Source organism: Rhipicephalus sanguineus, chromosome 5, assembly GCF_013339695.2.
Source record: "Rhipicephalus sanguineus isolate Rsan-2018 chromosome 5, BIME_Rsan_1.4, whole genome shotgun sequence".
NCBI lineage: Eukaryota > Metazoa > Arthropoda > Arachnida > Ixodida > Ixodidae > Rhipicephalus > Rhipicephalus sanguineus.
Genome location: NC_051180.1, coordinates 170,354,275 through 170,367,620, shown reverse-complemented (window position 1 = coordinate 170,367,620; position 13,346 = coordinate 170,354,275). Strand labels below are relative to the sequence as shown.

Here is a 13,346-nt window from a genome sequence, read left to right as displayed (position 1 = left end):
CCGTCCACACGTCGGCTTTTGCAACCATCACTGTCCAGCAGTTCTTTCCCCTCACCACCGTCCTCTTTTACGGAGGCTTTGAATGTGGAGAGGATAACTTGCCAAAGATGACGCAAAAGCTTGATATAGGATGTCATGCAAACTCTCCTTAAACCTAGAAGTTCTTAAAATTGGCATTGTAAGACCACTGGGCAATTCAAATGATTGATCAACAAACCTTCAATGCTGCGCAGTTCCTCGATTGCATTGTTCACCCAATATTTAAGTAGCACGGTGTAGTACTCCCTCTGAAAAAAACAAACAAAAGAGGCGAAGAAACAAGAATGTTGTCAACTCATGAATTCAAGCAATGAAATCAAATGACGACCTACATTTCTCTTGTATGAGAAGTTAAAGCTTGATATAATAAACTCCAATATATTGAAAATTTCTATATGTCTAACTTTTCATAAGTGCGTGACAATTTCGGGAACAGTGTGCGTTCAGTTCCTTGTTTAACACTTTCCTGTCTGCGGGAAAATAGGCCATTTATGGGTACTCTGGTAAACAATTTTTCTACTACCACACAAAATTATTGATATTATATTATATTATATACATTTGTAGAACAAGGAATGTGCTTTCTAACGGTATTAAATTTAAGCAAAGATAACTCAACAATTTTATGAAAAAAAACAAAAACCCCTTTAATAGGAATGCTACTAACAAAAACGAGAACACTGTAAATACATCAATCATGCTTTGCACCAATTGAACACAAAAGAATTTCGAATATACATTTTGACCAGAAATGCCATATCCAATATCCCTGAATATCTGAGCATTCTATCTCTAGCCGTTATTTAGACACAAAAGAAAACGTTAGCCCGAGTGACCATCGTTGATGATATGTGGGTTTTAATGGCGCAAGGGCCATGCGTGGCCAAAGAGCGCCATGAAAAATGATAAAAGTGTAGCAATGGTCGGTGGTTTACAATGGTATGTAAGGGATGCGAGCTATGATGGTGTTACGTGGCTGTATATGGGCCTAAAGTTCCGCGCCCTAGGGCGGGTAAAACGTATAAGCATTAAAATCATGAGCGTGACGTGATGTGTGTGTGTAGTGAGAATGAATGTCAGGTTGTAATAATAAAACTAAGGGTATATGGCACGAGCACAAATGCCTCTTCAGCGCCCTTGAGTCCAAGGGCTGCGAGGCAGGTGCTTACTTTAAGTGTAACTACCGCAGCAGCAGCCTCTGTTAGGAGGCCATGCTACGGAATGCCTGGGTAAATCACGTGAAAGTCATGCACATCTTTTAAAAACGCGAACAGTGACTGATGTTTAAAAACAGGTTCCCTACCGATGAACATTGATGGGTGAAATGGTAATTGTTGTCGGTAGGGTAATATAAAATGTTGTTTTCTAAGCGTGTCTAGATCATTACACTGGATTAGAATGTGAATCACGCTAAGTGCTTCGCCACATCGATCACACAAAGGTGGGTCGCCGCCAGAGAGAAGGTGTGAGTGTGTACTGTATGTGTGTCCTGTTCTTAGCCTTGTGAGTATTACTTCTGTGTGGCGTGACTTTGACACTGGTGGCCAGTTACCAAGATGAGGCTTGATAACGTGTAGTTTGTTATGTGTTTGTCTATCCCATGTGCTCTGCCAATGAGCCCTGAGCTCTCCCTTAAGGAGGGGTTTTAGGTCAAGGGCAGGAACGGAAATGAGTGCACTGGCGGCAGCATTTTTGTGGGCGGATGCAGCTAGCTGGTCCGCCAACACGTTTCCTTGTATCTCTCGGTGCTGATGTAATCGGGGTTCTGCCCAGATGACCGGAGCCAGCCAGAGTCCCGGGGAGATGTCGAGGAGAGGAGCCCGGAGCTGTTAACAGTAACGTTTATTTACAGGTAGCGTGTTGCTACATGATGGGGTTAGCATCATGGAAGCTCTCGGAGCTCGTGAGAGCTTGAGAGAACTTGTGAGAGCTCGACGGGAGCGCATCGGCGCTCGCATTTTATGTCCTGGCCTTCCCAGGGTTCCCTGTAGGAAAAAACAATGGAGGCCAGGACAGTCCAATGAAAATTTCCATCTTCACCTCCGCCCCCAAAAGGGGAAGGTGAAACGCCGCCTCCTTCCCAACCCACGAAAGGAGAAAGAGGCACGTCCAGTTCGTCCCATGGCGAGGGAAAAACACTGCCCACCGCGCACACACGGCACAGCACGAAGACGTTGAGTCTTACGTGGAAGTCAATTTCGTAGTCTGTTGCAATGATGGGTATGCGGCGCAAGGCAGGCCACGTGTTGTGGAAACAGCGGCAACAAGGCGCCACGGGGAACGTGGGAAATGCATCCGCAGACGGTTCCCAGACGCTGGGTCCTTTGTCCGGGGCACCTTGACGACAAAGCAAGCCGCCTCGACGGCCAACAACTCTTCCTAAACTGTCAGTTGGTCAGGCGTGCCCAAAGGGTTTTACGAGGGGCGCAGACAACCTGAGAATATTAAACGAACGACCTTCGTGTTGTCGCCGCTCTTGGGGAATCTCTGGAACCGCTGACCCGGAAGAAATCAGGGTAGTCTTAGCCGCAACGTCTCATGCGTCAAAGCGGCGCCAAGCCAGGCAGGCCGATCATAACAGCCCGTCCACCGTCACAGGAGGTCTCGAAGGGGTTGCAGCACCAAAGCACTCCGCAGAGACCGTAGATCTTCTCCCTTGTAGACGTTGACGCAGGCTGCACCAATCTCTGGACCTGAGCCATGGCCAGCAAACGCCAGAACGAACCACGCAAGACCCGATGCACAACAAACATAGGGCACTCAACTGACCTCGAGAAATGCCAGGTTACAGTTTTGGTAAAACTCCCTAGAAATTTACAATTGGTGCGCTCACTCGTGAAAAACCAGAATCAGATAACGAAGCCATAAGAAACTCAGACCTACTACGTGCGAAGCAAATCAACAGCCTAACGTTTTGTATCATTTCCCAGAGAGATTCACAGCGTTCAAGGCACGCAGGTGCTACGGGCGAAACAAAACGAAAGGAGGTAGTTAACGAATTACGCCTCTCACAGTATAAGTAAAACTCAAAATCAAACTTGCGCGTATGAAAATAAAACAAACAGAGAAAAAAAAACCTACACTACACAGATGTGCATACTAACAAGTGTGCTGCAATTTACACAAGGTTTATACAGAGGCTTTTACCCTCAGCCTACCTCTCTGTTAAAAATCAACTTGCGCAAAACCCTCTACTCGGGTGTTAGGTTTCGCTAAATGTAAGCAAACACTCAGTTCAACAAGTATCTTAATGTGTGCAGTTATCATGAGGAAGAAAACAAACGTTACAAAAATCGACATATTCCTTGCTCATCTGCAGACACGCGAACATTAAAAGCAAAACGATTCAAAACTGGATACAAGAGAAATTCTTGGTAGCCTTACACTGTCCGAACATTATGCGGATAAAATAAAATCAACAAAAGCAAAACCTACACTACTCTGCAAAAACATAAGGTTTAAACAGAGGCTTTTTTACCTTCAGCCTACTTCTCTGTTAAGATAAACTTGCGCGTAAAACATAAAACAAACAGAGAAACAAAACCTACACTTCACTGCAAGAACAGAAGGTTTAAACAGAGGCTTTTACCTTCAGCCTACTTCTCTGTTAAATCAGCGCAAAACCCTCTACTCGGGTGCTAGCTTTTGCAAAATGTAAGCAAACAAGCAGTTTAGCAAATATCTCAATGTCTGCAGTTAAGATGAGGAGGAAAATAAAACTCAAAAATCGACGCAGTCCTTGCTCATCGGCAGACATGCAAACGTTAGACAGCTAAACAAAACATAATAAAACTGGATACAAGACAAATTCTTAGTATCCTTCGTGACACGCGTAAATTCATGCGGCACCCTTTCAGACGTGCTCTGGGGGGACGCGCATACCACAGTTGTCGATGGGCCAGATCGCGACGGAGGGACAAAAAGCCAACCTGTCCAAAGCACACAGTGGCGGTGACCTTTGCCCTGCGGGCCCCGAACTCCGACAAAGAAGCACCCGGACGCTTAAGCTTCCTCATTGTGGGCCTCCCAGAGCAGCGGTCACCCTCTCGCAAACTTGGGGGAGGACCTCTGTCGTTACAGTCGCGTACGCACCACCTCGCTTTGCTCCACCGTTTAGCCTTCACAAAAGAAACCAGGCGACCACTTCGGCGTCTCTTTTTCCTGGCCCTCGCGACACGCTTCATGCATAATCTCGATTTGTGCGAGACCCGCAACTTTTGGCTTTTAGAGAACTTATTAGGGGTTTCCAGCCTCCGCTCGAGGCAACTTGGACCTTTCCCCTTTTCCCGAAGTTTTCGCTGGCGCCTTTTTCTTTCAGGGCGGCACGGAACGCTCCCCGACTCGGCAATAATACTCGGAAGTACATTGCTCAAAACTCCAGGCGGCTCAACTGGCTTATCCTCGGCGTTATATCTAGCTGTCTGCACTTCAGAAACAACGCTACAATCGACACTTGCTAAACCAGCCGGCTCGCCATCAGATGTCTCTCCTTGATGAGAGTCATCACCTCGCGCTAATCTAAGCGCTTCATCACCTCGCGCTATGTTGAGCGCCTCTTCCTCTCGTGGTAAGCTAAGCGCCTCATCATCTGAACTTTTACAGTCTGCTTCATTAGCGCTTTCTGCTTTCGGAACCTCATGAGCAGACTCACAGGCCATCGGATCCGTCATAGCTGCCGCCGATTCGTCACCAAAACAAAGGCCTTTCGAAAGCATATCCACATCATTCTGAGAGGGATAATGCTCGGGCAGGTTTTGGGACACCAAAGTTTCCGGGGCGAGCAGTCTGAACGGTACCTCACTTTCAACGCGGGCTAATGGCAAACACACACTTTCATTTTCAACTACTTGCCATGCGCTCGGGCGTTCCCCTGTGGTCACCTCATTTGTCGAAGAGTACGGAGGTACACTATCAAACGTTGCGGCAGAGTCCCGCGGTACGTTTTCCTCAACTAATTCCTGAATGGGGGGTTTCAATTGTTCCAGATTATTGTCGCTGCTGTCCCGAAAACAGAGAACATTCCTAGGCTTGCGGCAGCCGATTGCGATGTGACCTAGCTCTTTGCAACGGCGGCATACAACCGGCTTCCTAGCCTTAAACGCCTTTTCTTTCTTTCGATCTTCTGAGTGGCTCACTGTAGACGTGGACTTAGCAGGACTGCCTTTCTTTTTCTTATCTGAGGCTGCTTTCTCGTTATTCGGGTTACTTGATGCCTGATAAAGTGCTAAAGCCAATCTCCTTTTCTCATTTATCCTGTCTTCTTCAGCCCATCTTTTGATTCTCTCGGCCTCTTTTTGCTTTTTTTCTACTTCTTCCCAGCACTCCTCAATTTCATCATCCTCCGCCCCGCATTCCTGAATAGCCTTAATCAGCTGTGACTCTCTCTCTTCTCTCCCAACCTTAATTCCCAGCTCTTCACACAGTAGTAAGAGGTCTGGTCTCTCTAGCTTCTTTACCAACTCCATGATCTTCACGAGTGAGGACTTTCTACCCGCCGTGACGTTAGGTAGCGAACAAGCGAAGCCTAGACGCACGGTAAAACACTGCCAGTTTTAGAACATGAAAGCTAAAATGGTGAATAGCTGTGACGTATGGTAGCGGTACAACGAAGCCTATACGCACAGAAGATTACACACAGATTTAGAAAACTTCAAAAGCTAAAACCTGGCAAAACTCAAAGAAAGTCAAGCACTCACCATATCGTTGAGGCCCGAGTCAAGCATGGGTCATCCCGTTGCTGCTAACCAGTTGATGAGTTCCAGTTGTCAGCAGCATCACACCGCTGCCATCCAGTTGATGTAATCGGGGTTCTGCCCAGATGACCGGAGCCAGCCAGAGTCCCGGGGAGATGTCGAGGAGAGGAGCCCGGAGCTGTTAACAGTAACGTTTATTTACAGGTAGCGTGTTGCTACATGATGGGGTTAGCATCATGGAAGCTCTCGGAGCTCGTGAGAGCTTGAGAGAACTTGTGAGAGCTCGACGGGAGCGCATCGGCGCTCGCATTTTATGTCCTGGCCTTCCCAGGGTTCCCTGTAGGAAAAAACAATGGAGGCCAGGACAGTCCAATGAAACTTTCCATCTTCACCTCCGCCCCCAAAAGGGGAAGGTGAAACGCCGCCTCCTTCCCAACCCACGAAAGGAGAAAGAGGCACGTCCAGTTCGTCCCATGGCGAGGGAAAAACACTGCCCACCGCGCACACACGGCACAGCACGAAGACGTTGAGTCTTACGTGGAAGTCAATTTCGTAGTCTGTTGCAATGATGGGTATGCGGCGCAAGGCAGGCCACGTGTTGTGGAAACAGCGGCAACAAGGCGCCACGGGGAACGTGGGAAATGCATCCGCAGACGGTTCCCAGACGCTGGGTCCTTTGTCCGGGGCACCTTGACGACAAAGCAAGCCGCCTCGACGGCCAACAACTCTTCCTAAACTGTCAGTTGGTCAGGCGTGCCCAAAGGGTTTTACGAGGGGCGCAGACAACCTGAGAATATTAAACGAACGACCTTCGTGTTGTCGCCGCTCTTGGGGAATCTCTGGAACCGCTGACCCGGAAGAAATCAGGGTAGTCTTAGCCGCAACGTCTCATGCGTCAAAGCGGCGCCAAGCCAGGCAGGCCGATCATAACAGTGCCCTGGCACCCAGCACACCACGACATGCTGTTTGAGTGTGTGGACCGTACACAGGAGTGAATAGAGTGACACAAGGACAGGGTTTTTATGCTTTTTGAGATCTCAGGGCTTTTACTACACTTAGAGAATCAGTGTATATCACAACACTTTCTAGTTTTAATTCTTTGATGTGTTTGACAGCCGCAAGTATGGCGTAGGCCTCTGCTGTGAAGATGCTTGTATTCGGGTGTAGTATGCCGGCATAGGAAAAGGATGAACCAATAGCTGCGTAAGACACAGAAGTACTGGACCCGAGTGACCATCGTACCACCGCGCAATGCAGTTGCATGATGCGGTGAAGCACAGGCTTGAGCAGCATGTCCCACAGAAAACATTCGTTTTCTGTCCTACTTTCTGCTCAAGAGTATGCATCTATGCATATTTATTAGTTGTGCTTCACATCTCGGCGATTATTTCTAGGGCAAACAGAGAGGAATAACAGAGAGGAATTGCCACCAAGCCAATCGGAGCGCTTTCAACTTTTTAGGATTCAGCTTCATGAGCCACATGTTACACCAATTAGATATGCCACCTAGAACACTTTGCAGGCGATAATATCATTATTGTTGTTAATTTCACAGGATATAACACAATCGTCAGCAAAGAGATGAATATTAGAGGAAACACAATGTGAGGGGTTGTTAATAAATATTGGTGGCCTCTTACGTTGTTACAGCATACAGTAACCTTTCGTTTTGTAGTGCATTCCCTGCCTGCACTGTCTCTTTCACAACAACGAAAATCTCACAAAAGAAAAATTTCTTCATGTTTCCCCCCCCCCCCCTATTTAGTTATTGCTGGATCTGTGTAGAGGCTACACAGTGAATAGCAAGTTCAGATGACATGTCAGAATCCAACAAAAATTCGGTGCCATTTCTGTGGGTGAAAGCGTGGTTATCATTGGCTTCCGCTCGTACCACGACCTCGTCATCCGCCGTGGCATTGCTGATGAGATCCTTGAGCTGCCGTTGACGCTCCTCCATGGCCTTCTGCTCTGTGAAGCGGGCAATCTTCTCTTTTCGCTTCCTGGAGAGAAATACTAGATTATTGCACTAGTCAGACAGTTTGCATAGTGTAACAAGCGAACATGTACACAAAGCACACACCCCTGCCTTCTAAAACCAATATCAAGATACAAACACCGGCTGCCAACAATGACGAAGCGTGCGCGGCAAAAGGCGATGAACGAGCCACCATCAATGGCCACCCTCATGAAAGCGCACACCCACACACAGAGGACATTATGCCAAAACAACCAGCGCGAGAGCCTGGAACATTAGAGAAATCGAGGCATGATGCAGCTGCGTGCAAGACAACTACCGATAGTGCGTCAACCAACACCAGCTAAACATGCTGGAAGGAGCTTGCACTTTCGCAGGATAGCCTTGTGCTGTGAACTGGTAAATCGTACAGAAAGATTTCGAACCCAGGCACAAGCCACCATAAGCGTGCGGACATGAAAGGAAGGCAGTGAAAAAGTGAACAGATCATTCAGAGAGACAGGCAAGTGCCGAGAAGCCTGACTGTGGAAAGGGAACCCCCAACAACACTACAGTCAAAGAGATCCAATGTGCGTCCGTGTTTACAGAAGAAGTGGCTTTGAGAAACACCTCGAGATTATGCCGTGGACGGTTAACCATGAACAAGCACAGGTGAATACGAAAGGTCATTTTGTGTTCTTGAACATCTACTCCACGTGCTTGTATATGTAGCACTATGGTTGAAACTTGACTAAACGAAGTGACGACCGCACTTGAAATATTTCGTTAAAACGAGGAATTCATAAAATTGAGAGTGATTTTCCACTCCTTCGAAATCTAAAATTGTAATCTAGCGACACCCAAAAGCTAGTGCAGTATTTCATTTGCCACGAACACATGCCTGCACGCATGAAAAGTCCACGAGGGCAGCCCGGGCACGGAGCCTCCCATGTCTGGGCGATACGGATGAGGTAGATGGTTTCCTGAATCTATGACAAGCTGCCGACATGCAAAGACGGGCTAGAGATTGTGCAGCGATTGTGCGAGCAGGCCGAGCAAGAAAGTTGCAAGGAGACGATCAGTGCCACCTGTCCCATAAACCATTAAATCACGAAAGCAACCACCATGTACTTGTGCGAGCATTTACAGGGACAACAAACCACCACCGCCCATAGCACAATTTGGTAGATAAAAGCGCTGCCAACAGTTAAGTCCATTGTGCCTTGCGGAAGGCAGCCTGATCAAAATAAAACTGGGTCGTGACTAGGGTGGCAAGATGTTCGTACTCGATAGCGAAACGGCGCATGTCTGAAGAAAAACGCATCTGCGTCAAAATTAGAAGGAAATCACTGCATTTTTTTACTCAGTTATTTCTTGAAAGACTTCGTCAAATTTCATTTGAACCCTTTCCATTTCACCAGGCTATTGAGAATACAACTACAGTCAACTGCCGATTTTTCGGACGCCCGATTTTCCGGACTTGCTCGAAAATTCGGACGCTTTCGCGGCACCGTCACCAGCCCCATAGATGTCAATGTATTAGAACGTCCAAAATTTCGGACGCTGAAACTCTTCCGCGCCCGATTTTTCGGGCTTTCTGCCCAAATTGCAGGTCCGAAAGGCATTATTTGAAGCCCCCACCTGTGCCGCGTCTATCATCTCGTAGGTTCGAACCAGCGCTTTCGCGAGTCGGTCTGTTTGCTACAGCAGCAGAGTCCGACAGTCAGCTTTGCCGCAATGCCGAAGCGTTATGGGGTGAAGCAGACCAGAAAATCCAAAAGCCCGCTATCGCGGCGCCGTGCGGCGATGTCTTTACGGATAAGCAGCGGAAATGCACGGAGGCGTGACGGCGGCAGCTGGCAAACGCGCCAGTACGACTTAATCGCTGAAAACCCTTACGATAAGCATCTTCAGTTAACTGCTCGGTAGTGCACGTGGCCTAGCGCATTTGCATGCGTACTGCACGCATTTAAAGGGACACTAAAGGCAAATATTAAGTCGACGTTGACTGTTGCAGTGGAGTTGCAGAAACCTCGTAGTGCTTGTTTCGTGCCAAGGAAATGCTTATTTTGAAAGAAAATCACGTTTTAGTGGTCCGCACGGCTTTAGCACACTTCAAGTCACCCGTCTGAACGGACCTTCTGACGTAGCAGTTGCCGTGCCCAACGTTGCCCGCCTTCACTGCCCGGCCGCCGAAGCTACGGTTTCTTGCGCAACAGCGGCCATCAACCTTGCCAAGACGCAGCCACGGGCCACTCCGAAACTTTATAGTTCACTGTAACGGAGCTTAGCTTGGCCAGCAGCAGCAGAAGTAGAGTATCGACAGGGTGAAAATAGCGAGAACCAAGCACACGCAGCTGTACGCGATACCGAAAATACCACTGAGACGCGCAGCTTGGCGAAAACGGAACTTTTGAACCACTCGCGCCGTTGCCCATGGTAGTGCCAAGAGGTTCTTTTTTCCATGAATCAAAGAAAAACGAACAAGCAGCATTTTATTACGTCTTGTGATGCGCGGAAGGTTCTTTTTTTATTGCAAATGGTTTGATGAGTAGTGGTTAATTGTACTCAGGGCTCTCTGACGTCATCGGGATCATTTCCAAAATGTCCCACTCGTGGCGCACATAGTGTCCTACATTTACCTTAATTTCTCGATTACTAGAGCACTGCTGTTGATACTATTGACGTTTTAGACGTTCTCACACATTGACCTTTGACTCTGACATAAATTGTTATTTGCCTTTAGTGTCCCTTTAATAGGCGGGAATCCAAACGCGCCGCGCCGCCATTCCTGCTGCCTCTTTGTGCGAGACTGCCAAGTGCGCAGCACAGACACGTAGCCTTCACGGACGAAACCAGCTCGCCATTGCCGCGCCCGTGTGCGGTCAGGGACAAATTGCGCATCACGAACCCTTTCATGATAAATGCGTGCGTATGATACAGCAACAGTACAGTGACGGCGTCAGCTTAGTTGGCGATGTGCTGCACACAACTAGAAACGATTGGGTTACATGCGCACATGCATCGGGGAAAGCCAGACGATTCGTCCGCTCGTCTGCCACAGTCTTTGTGTTCCGCGTCATCGTTTTCCAAACGCTCCATGCGAGAGAGCCGTAATATATTCCGCTCTTTGCTGGTATCAGCGGCGCTCATCACGAGATGCAAAAGTGGCGGTTGGCACGTACGTAGTTAGCGGGGTTCGCGGCAGGTACCGATTGTATTTGCGAGAGTCTGGGCGCGCACCAAAATGCCTGATAATTGCACTGGGAGGCATTAAAGCTATTTCGGACGTGGCTGTGGCGATTTAATAAAAAAGCATGAAATTCGTTTTTTCGGACTGCCCGATTTTTCGGACGATTACTCGGTCCCTAGGGAGTCCGAAAAATCGGCAGTTGACTGTAGCACATTCGTGAATTTCCCGTACGCCAAAAAAATAAGTATACTGCTTTCCTTTCTGGCTCATGCAAAGCCAAAAACAATGCCACTTATTGGTTTGCCAGTGATCAAATAATACCACTAGGTGGTAAGAGTTAAATTCTTCTGATGATGTTTCTTCAACCTATTAGGCAAAGGCTCCTGTAAATAAACATAGCATGTAATTGTCTTATAGTGCATTCACTGGAAAATGCATTGTTGTTTGGAGGAGAGACTGAAGAAAAATAAAAATATGTGCTTGCTTATATGTAAATATACAATATATATGTCACCTGAAAATAATTTGACAAGTAATAATAATAATTATTGGGGTTTAATGTCCCAAAACCACGATTTGATCATGAGTGACGCCACAGTGGAGGGCTCCGGAAATTTCAACCGCCTGGGGTTCTTTAATGTGCACCTACATCTTAGTAAACGAGCCTCAAGCATTTTCGCCTCCATCGAGAATGCGGCCGCCGCAGCTGGGATTCGATCCCGCGACCTTCGGGTCAGCAGTCCAGCACCATAACCACTAGAACACCGTGGCAGGTATTCAAAAGTAATGGACACACTTATTGATATTAAACACTGCCAAAAAGGCAAACAAAAATTTTTGGCTAAAAAAATAAGCAACTTCTACAGTACATACTTGGGGCTCATGGACTCGTAGGACTCAAAGTTTTAAGTGAACACATAAAATCTGTCAAACAAACAAACAAAAAAATGCCAGAAAGATCAATGTAAACAAGAACGGAGAAAAACAAACCTGCAAGCATCGAGAAGGTTGTCTGTTTCAGACTTCTTGGGACTCGCGGCTGGCTTCTCCTCGGGAGAATCATCGTCCTTTGCTTCGGGCAATTCGTAGCTGGTGACTCCGTAATTCCGACATCGTGTTAGGAAGTCCCGGAAGTAAACCTGTCGCACAAGCAGCAGTATAATCAAGTTAAGAATTGTCTAAATCAGTTATGAAAACCTTCATATTGGATGTTACTCCATTAAGACACTATTGTTTGCAAGAAGTACTACCACTGCAAGAAGAACTAGCATAGTCTTAGTTTAATATGTACATACAATAATTAGTTAACATCCATGCTATATCAAGGTTCAGCAACGTCCGGTACACCCGAGCTTGTGAGCACCTAGCCTTCCTGCAATAGGTGTCCTAACGAATTAGCATCTCAAACGAAGCCTTGCTCTGATTACTGCATTACACGTAGAGGTATAACCATCATTTGCACTTGCTCTGACCTTCAAAGGAATCTCAATGACATATTCGCCTGGTGGAGCACACGGCTCCCAAATCTTAATGTCAGTAAACATTAAAGAACGAGAACAACATGAAGTGCAGTGCATACAATTATTTCTTAATTGGCATCCCAGAAGTGTTTTTTTTACAGATACTAAGGTATCTCTGTGTTCTCAGTGCAAGTAAACTAAACTAAATGTACAGTACGGTCCACTGTTAAAGGGAACACTCGAATGAGCACCCTTCATATTGCTGGCCCCCTAACGGCAAGTGGATGGGGAAATTTCGTTCTTGAATGGCACTGTTCTGTCAAAAGGAGACGCAAGTGTCAACCACCAGTAGTCTTATGCAAATCTAAGCCACTATGCTTTTGCAAGAGAGCGTAATCCGAACATGCCCTGCACGCAAGTGTTCCCTTTGACAGTGGACCCGTCTGTACATGTGGAATAATTTGTAACTAAGAATGCCGATGACATGCTTGGCTTTCATCACTGTAATACTTTCTTGTTTCGTATCTGCATCACTAGAATGACCAGTGTACAAAGATTTTGTTTGTCCATTGTTCAAACAAGCATGTCTTGTGTGACAAATGATGATGCCCACGCATTTTTAAAAGTCACACGGATCCTTATGCATTTAACTCGGACGACTGGAAGGTGAAAGCCATCTTCCTGTATTTCTTCTCAACCGATTGTATCGATTAAGACTAACGACTGAGACTGTCAGAAAGAACAAAGCAACACATTAAACTTGCACATTCACCTTATTCATGCGATTCACAGCGGCTACAGTACCCCAATGCTTGTATTGCACTTGTAGAAGAAATCAATGTGCAACTCGGTAAATCCCATATAAGTACCACATTTTCTCACGTATGACCCACACCTTCAACTACAAACTGCAGAAAAAATAAAAATGAAAAATAAAGAGAGATCTCCATGTACTGCTATAAAGCAGCCTTCCATTAATGCACAACCTGCACCAAATTTTCTGTACA

At 46.8% G+C, this 13,346-nt stretch overlaps 1 protein-coding gene across 1 annotated transcript in view; it reads right to left on the bottom strand.

Moving 5' to 3' along the window:
- Positions 1-13,346, bottom strand: part of LOC119394433 (immunoglobulin-binding protein 1b) — a 71,381-nt gene that overhangs the window by 42,299 nt on the left and 15,736 nt on the right. The window contains exons 4-6 of the mRNA XM_037661739.2: positions 11,870-12,018; positions 7,624-7,732; positions 218-287 (exon numbers count right to left, since the gene is read on the bottom strand). Coding sequence (XP_037517667.1) covers positions 218-287; positions 7,624-7,732; positions 11,870-12,018 — 328 coding nt within the window. The remainder of the gene's footprint in view (positions 1-217; positions 288-7,623; positions 7,733-11,869; positions 12,019-13,346) is intronic.